We start from the raw sequence: 7,508 nt of genomic DNA, 5'->3' as shown, positions 1-7,508 counted from the left end.
GTAAATAAAGATGCCAGCAGGTAATGGTTGGGTAGGAAGACAGAGGATTCCCAGGATTCCCGGGATTGGGAGAGGGAGGGGAGGAAGGAGAGAATCACCAAGAGGGGGCGTGGGATGGACCAGCTTTGTAAGAATTCGAGGAATTGGCTCTAGTGGCTCTTTCCCCGATTGGGTCTGGAGTAGCAGAAATGAAATATAGATTTTTAATTATGTTAACTCCGGAATGCTGGAGGGGAGTGTTTGCTAGTCGGGGAAAGGGTTAGAAGCCTTATTTGAGCTAGCCAAGGCATAACAGAATTAACTTGCATGAGTGCGTGCTAGCGCACTGGTTTCCAATCAAACCACAAAGATAAGTTCAAGTTACTAGTTTCTTGGAGCATGGCTCTAGGAGTTGGGTGTACCCCAGTTTGCTTTCTGATGCTGCCATAAAACACTATCCAAAAGTGACTCGGGGAAGAAAGGGTTTATTTGGCTTACATTTCCATACCACAGTCTATCACTCAGTGATATCAGCAAACTGTGGGCAAGAACTGAAGCAGAGTCCACGCAGGGAAGAATGCTGCCTGTTCCCAGACTCACCTTCAGCTACCTTTCTTTCTTTTTGCTTTTCTTTCAAGACAGGGTCTCTCTACACCGCCCTAGCTGTCTTGGAATTCACTGTAAAGACCAGGCTGGCCTCCAACTCACAGAGATCTGGCTAGCCGTCTCCCCAGTGTGGTGCTGGCATTAGGAGCATCTATACCACCATGCCCAGCCCCAGCTACACTTCCCAGAACCAGTTGTTCCAGGTGACACCACCCACAGTTTGCTGGGCCCGTCCACGTTATTCATTCATCAGAGAAAATGCCCCATAGACTTGCCTACAAACCAATCTGTTGAGGGCAGGTGTGTTCTCTGTTGAAGTTTCGTCTTCATATATGACCCGGATTTATGCCAAGCTGACAAAAAAATAAGCAAACAAAACAAAATTAACTAGCACAGGGGCTTAGAACATGCTAAAGGCTGAGGGGGGAGATCATTAAAAGATGGGCTAGCATGGAATTGCTGCAAAACTCCATAAATATAATTGAAAGCCATTAAGTAGTTCACTTTACTATTATTACTGACTCTCTGTTTTTGAGGCATTCGTATATAGCTAAGAGGGGATGGGGGGGGAGGGCAAGTGGCTTCAAATTTTGTGTGTAGTCAAGGGTCACTTAGAATTTCCGGGTTTCCTGCTTCCAAACTCACAGTTCTAGGATTACAGGGGTACACCACCATGCCTGGTTTATTAAATAGTAGAGGTATGTTAAAACATATACATGTAATTAAAAATAAAACTGAAAAAAATTCCAGCATGGGGGAGGGATGTCTCTGGAGTACTCCTGAGAATTCTTTATCAGTAACGGGTTGCTGGGACCTAGAGACTCGTTTCTTTTTAGGAGTGTGAGCATGGGTAGGTTTCCAGTGCCTCAGTGGGAGACTCCAGCCTAAGTGCAGTGAAATGAACTAGCTGAATCCAGTGAGCTAAATAAATACTCAAAGAATTTTGAAAGGAAGATGTGATGGGGTGGGGGTGGGGTGGAGAGCGGGGTTTCAGGAGTTGAGGGGAGAGAGGGGCAGGTGGATATGATCAAGATAAATTGTATATTGGTATAACATTTTAAAAGAAAAAAGATGAATTATATATAAATTTATTTCAATAAATCTTTTGGAAAAAGTATGAAGCCTAGCCAAAATATCTAAAGAGCACTAATGCGTGCTCTGGCCTGTCCTCCAGGGCTGACTGGAGGACTCAGATGGTTTCAGTAGCCCAAGACACAACACACACACACACACACACACACACACACACACACACACACACACACACATTGCTCTCCCCAAAGATGCTGGGTCTCCTTTGACTTTCCACTTTGAGCAAACCTGAAAACTGTGGGCCCTGGCTGCCCTTCTAGTATAAATCGGTCTGCTGATCCCAATTTGGACTCCAGAATCTAAGGGCAGCAGGAGTCAGAGTCCTGAGTGCTAGCTGCTAGAGGTCTTGGAGCTCCGCTGCGGAAGTCTTGGGGCAGGCGATTCTCTTTTGTGAGGGTGGGGAGGAAGCTGATTTTGCAGAGGCGCTGGCGGCGTTTTCAATGTAGGGAGAGGCTCCCTGAATGGGTGCCCGGACTGGTTCCACAGAAACCGAGCTAGGAGCTGCTCAGTCCTCCGCCCACCACTGCCCACAATCCAGTTCTGCAAAACATCAGCTAGGCGGGAGGGACTCTGCAGAGGACCTGGATGACCCAAGGCCAGCCGGCGGATCCTGATCAGTCTGATCAGCTAGCTGATCCTGACCTTATCCCTGCAGAGGGGTGTGGCCAGGGCTGGCGCAAGCCTGGGGTTGGTCGCGACGCCGCCTTGCGGCTCAGACCGAGAATGTCCTACGGACCCGCAGTAAGGGCTGCAGGGCCGTGCGTGCGCCGGTGGGGAGGGGACTCAGAACAGAGTGGCCGGTGAACACAAACAGGGCGCGCCTCTCCCAAGCTGCCCTTAATCATGGCAGAGGAGCCGGAGCCAGACCTCGGGGTGGCCGAGGGCTCAGAGGAGCAGGCCCTGGAGATGCCGAGCTGGAAAGCTCCGGAGGACATAGACCCCCAGGTAGGCGTCTTCCAGGGCCCGCAAAGATTCATCTGGGCTACTTTACCGTGATATGAAGAGTCCCCTAGAGTTAAGTTTAAAAAATGTACTATTTTCGATCCTGCGTGAACCAGGAGATGCGTTGTTTAGCTGACCCCAGGAGAGAGTCATACATCCACTTCCTGTCCGTGGAGTGGGTCCGGTAGGGAGGAACTGGCTACTACTACACAGACCCAGTGCTTCGATTTAAGAAAAGCTTGCAACCTGTCCTTAGGGCAGTATCTGCTCTCCAACCTGTAGGGAAACCTCAGGAGAGTCCTTGCTTGTCCTAAAGAACCGGAACCTCAGGCTAGACCCTGGGGGGAGGGGGGCAGCAGCTCTCCTGTATTGTGGACTCTCACCTCCTGACGTTCATGAGTTGCTGCTGTTCATGGTTCATGAGTTATTTCTCTTTAAGTTTTCTCTGTACCATTTTAGCCAGGAAGTTATGAGATCCGGCACTACGGACCAGCTAAGTGGGTCAGCACTTGCGTGGAGTCTCTGGACTGGGATTCAGCCATCCAGACTGGTTTCACAAAATTGAATGGCTACATTCAAGGCAAAAATGAGAAAGGTAAAAGTAGCCTCTGAGATGCTGCGATTACTGAGTTTTAGTCTCCTGAAGAATTCTGTTTTGTAATAGACGAATAACCAGATGACTGAAACTCTAATGTTTTTATTCACGATTGGCTTCAAGAACTTTAGTGTAGCTACAGTAGAGTGTTGCTGGGTTCTGCTTGTCAAGGTCTGTACTTTCCTCATTTTTTTTTTCTAGATGAAATGGGACTCTACCTAGGGAGAAGTCCTTTCCTGTGCCAAATGCCTCTAATAGTGATATCAAGGGACAGGAAAATGTGCAAGGGCATGAGCCTCAAGTTGTGTGTGTGTGTGTGGGTAATTTTGCAAGTCTCTTCGCCTTAGGACCACAATTCCTGAGATATAGAGAAAAATAATTAATTGGCCCATGCTTTCTGTGATTTCTTCTTTATGTTTAAAAATATAGAATTTATTAACCCAAGAAAACAACACTACAGAAAATTGTTTAATGTAATGTGTCATTCTACCACTACCCCTTTATAAAAAAACAAAAAGATGAGACATCTCAAGGGTACATATTTATAGTGGTAATGTAAAGGAAATCAAGAAATATCAGCCATAATATGCTAAAATTGCTTTAATTTTTTTCATGACGTAGAGATGAAAATCAAGCTGACAGCTCCGGTGACAAGCTACGTGGAGCCCGGCTCAAGTCCTTTCAGTGAGTCTACCATTACGATTTCCCTGTACATCCCCTCTGAGCAGCAACCCGATCCACCCAGGCCTTCAGAGTCAGATGTCTTCATTGAAGACAGAGCTGAAATGACGGTGTTCGTGCGGTAAGTGGTAGATAATTCACAGCCATGCTGCCTGCTGGTCAGCTGGCTGCTGGTTTTACCTGTGTGCATTCACCATTCCACAAGCATCTCACCCTTCCATAAGAACAGTCTACTAGATTTCAGGATGTTTTCCTACTGTCTTGGTTTTAAAATGTCACTGAAGTCTATTGCAAGACAGAATCCATTTATTGAGAAGTCTATTATATGCCTCCCACATATAAAACATAGCACAAATTGTATCACCTGGAGCATAGGACTATCCTTTCCTACAAAATAGATAGATCTGAACAATAATGCCTTCAAAAAACAGCATATGGTGTCTGTCCTAGTCTGTTTGGGCTGGCACAACGAATACTATAGACTCTGTGGCTTACCACAAACACAAGTTTGCTTTTGTAGTTCTTTCTAGAAGCTAGGTTCAAGGTCAAGGCACTTACAGTTGTAGTGACTGGCTAGGGGCCATTTGCTGATTCATATAAGCACATTTGACCCTCTTTTGTAAGGGTGATAATCCCTTTCTTAAGGGCTCAGTTCCCTCAGGATCTAACCACCCTCCAGAGGCTCTTTAAACTATCCCACTTGTGATTAGGAGTTCGATGTGAATTTGAGAGAGACAGGCATTCAGTCCACAGCATTCTGTTCCTAACTGAAGAAACTTTGTGTCTTTTCTCACTCACAAAAATGCATCCAGTCGCATTTTACCAGCCCTAGAATCTTAGCCTATTTCAGCATTGACTCAAAAGACTCATCTAAATAACATTCAAATAAAATCTGGCCTGAGACTCAAAGCATGACTTATCTCAAAGCAAATTCTCTCCAGCTGTGGGCCTGTAAAAGTCAAACAAGCTATGGGCTTGTTTGTACAACACTGTGACATGCAGAGGAGGAACATCCCCTTTCAAATGGAAACTATAGAGAAGGAAAACTAACGGGCCTCAGTCAAGGCTTTAGATCTCTTTCTTGTCTCAAGGCTCTGCCTGCCAGGGTCTGTTGGAATGAGATGGATGTTGGGTCCCCAAAGCTTTCCTGGACAGGAATTGGGCCCTTGATACCCGACATATCTGAGTCTCATGGCTCTGGGTACCCCCAAGCCCAGCAAAGTTGTTATGTTTAGAATCACCTCCTTGAGATGCTACCAGGCTACAGGTGCATACCAGTCACTCTTCTGATCTGGTGTCTCCTCTCCCACAGTTCCATTAGGGAAGGCTGTAGTGGGGAGCATCTGGGGTGGCCCAGCCCTTGCTCTTGCCCTCTGCCAAAGTGCATTTGGGCATAAGGAGACATTGTTGAATACGGTAGACATGGGCTTTGCTCTTCTTGGAAGGCTCTTGTCAAGGGCAGCCAGACTGATTTCATTTTTACATGAGCACATTTATAATAAAACATATACCAATGAAGCATGCTAAAAATACTTTTTGCTTCTCTTTCTTAACTTTCTGTGTAAAAATCACAGTCCTTGCATGTCCTGTACTTCTGCAGGTCAGTGTGCTAGTGCGATTTAATCCTGGGATGCTTTCTTTTTAAAGAAAAAAGTATGTATATATATATATTTTTTAATTAATTGATTGATTGGTTAATTGATTTTTTTACACTACAGATTTTATTCCCTTCATGGTCCACCCTCCAACTGTTCCACATCCCATACCTCCTCCCTGCCCCTCTCCCCCACCCTCCCTGTCTTCACGAGAATGTTCCTACGCCCCTCCCCAGGATTCTTTCATGTGTGCAGTTTATTAAACTTTTATTCTCTTTCCCATTCCTTGTAGCAGCTCTATCCCTCTAATCTGTCCTGTCTCTTTGCCTCTGTTTATATCCAAATCTCAGCAGGTTCCTTTCTGCTCAGCATCCTGTCCATGATCCCAGAAGGTCATGGACTACTATGTAACTTTCTTGCTTCTGGCTTCAGCTCTCATTTTAGACCTCATTTTATGCCTCGTTCTGACAATGCTTTATAATTTTGTCATTTCCATTTTTCTTTCTTCGTTTGGGAAAATCATCCTTCATTGCAAGACCAGCTCAGAAGACACCCATTAGCATGGACTGAATCCTTAGGATTTCTCAGAGCCCTTTGGTTAGAGTACTTAGATGTTTAGATAATGCTGTCAAAATGTTGACCTCATCCACTGGGCTATGAATGTATAGACACCAAAACTATATTGTGTTTATCTGTAACCCACTGTGTACTCTTTGACCAGAAGAGAAAGAAGGGGGAAGCATTTTAGTGAATGTCTGACTCGGGTCTGTGGACACACTCTTATAATCCCAGGTAGTTGGGAAGCTGAGACAGAACTTAAGCCTGAGAGTTTAGACACAGCCTAAGCAACTAAGGCTCCATCTCAAAAGTATGCAGCAGCAATAGTAGAACAAATGCAGCACAACACAGTGAAGTCAGGCATGATGGCATTCTTCTATAACACTAGCATTGGAGTGGGTGAATTATGAGGATCGTGAGTTTGAGTCTTGCCCCAGCTACACAGTGCTGCTAAAGGTTGCCTGGGCTATATAGCAAGACTCTGTGCTGCATGGTGTCTTTCAGAGCAGCCTGAGAATGAAGGGAGGAAGAGAAGGGGGTGGGAGGGAGACAGGGGACCTGGCTGTGGAAGAGGAGCAAGCATGTGTGGGGGCTTCTGAATGGTTGCCGCATTGGTATGTTTCTGGAAAGTTCCTAGGAATGGCGATCGGGCTGTATCCTAGACATGCACAATGTACATTTTCATAAGGCTCTAGGGTGAGTTTTGTGTATATTAGTCCACACAAGAAGATGTAAGTTCCAAATCTGTCAAAGGATGGGACTTGATCTTCCTCCCGAGTCTCTCCAAGGTGAGACTTCATCCAGCTTTCAGGGCCCCAGACTTCAGCTCATCACTGGTATCTGTAGTAAAGTCACTCATGCACAATCGCTTTCTTGTCCGTAGGTCTTTTGATGGATTCTCCAGTGGCCAAAAGAATCAAGAACAACTTTTGACCTTAGCAAACATTCTGAGGGAAGAAGGAAAAGTTTTCAACGAAAAGGTCTTTTACACTGCAGGCTACAGTAGTCCTTTCCAATTACTTGATAGAAATAACGAAGTGTGGCTGATTCAGAAAAATGAGCCCTCCGTCGAGAACAAATAAGGAAGCAAAGAAATGAAGCAGGGGCAGACCTGCTGCTGAATGCAGACATTGAGAGCACTCATAGGCGACATATATAGTGTTTTCGGCTTGAGCTACCACTCTGCATCATGCTTATTCCTAATGTGCCTTTGTAGGTAGCTTTATTTAGATCCAGGGCATTCAGACAAATCTGTAAATGGGTCCTGACTCAGGTGGCCTCCATTTCCGAGAGGATCCAGGACAACGCCACGGCCTTTCCCTCCGACTGGCGCTATCACCATTATCTTGCCTCTCTCCTTGGCCTTATGGCATTCAGATGTTCTCCCTTCCTTATAATAACACTGAAAATGGTAATGATGGATTCTGCATAGAAGTAAATTATGTTGGCTACAAAATAAC

At 45.5% G+C, this 7,508-nt stretch overlaps 1 protein-coding gene across 1 annotated transcript; it reads left to right on the top strand.

The window, feature by feature from the left end:
* The first annotated feature begins 2,239 nt into the window (after nucleotides 1-2,239).
* Hebp2 (heme binding protein 2) lies at nucleotides 2,240-7,508 on the top strand. The gene is made up of 4 exons (XM_021174589.2): nucleotides 2,240-2,622; nucleotides 3,079-3,214; nucleotides 3,836-4,016; nucleotides 6,932-7,508. Exons 1-4 carry the CDS (start codon nucleotides 2,521-2,523, stop codon nucleotides 7,128-7,130), a joined length of 618 nt encoding a protein of 205 aa, XP_021030248.1. The 5' UTR covers nucleotides 2,240-2,520; the 3' UTR covers nucleotides 7,131-7,508.

Source organism: Mus caroli, chromosome 10 (genome assembly GCF_900094665.2).
Source record: "Mus caroli chromosome 10, CAROLI_EIJ_v1.1, whole genome shotgun sequence".
Classification (NCBI taxonomy): Eukaryota; Metazoa; Chordata; class Mammalia; order Rodentia; family Muridae; genus Mus; species Mus caroli.
This window is presented reverse-complemented; position numbering and strand designations above follow the sequence as displayed.

Excerpts from the sequence above, each read along its gene's own strand:
- Hebp2 (XM_021174589.2), top strand. The coding sequence starts at position 2,521 with ATGGCAGAGGAGCCGGAGCCAGACCTCGGGGTGGCCGAGGGCTCAGAG. Across the intron at positions 2,623-3,078 it reads CGGAGGACATAGACCCCCAG|CCAGGAAGTTATGAGATCCG; the intron begins GTAGGCGTCTTC and ends GTACCATTTTAG. Across the intron at positions 3,215-3,835 it reads TCAAGGCAAAAATGAGAAAG|AGATGAAAATCAAGCTGACA; the intron begins GTAAAAGTAGCC and ends TTCATGACGTAG.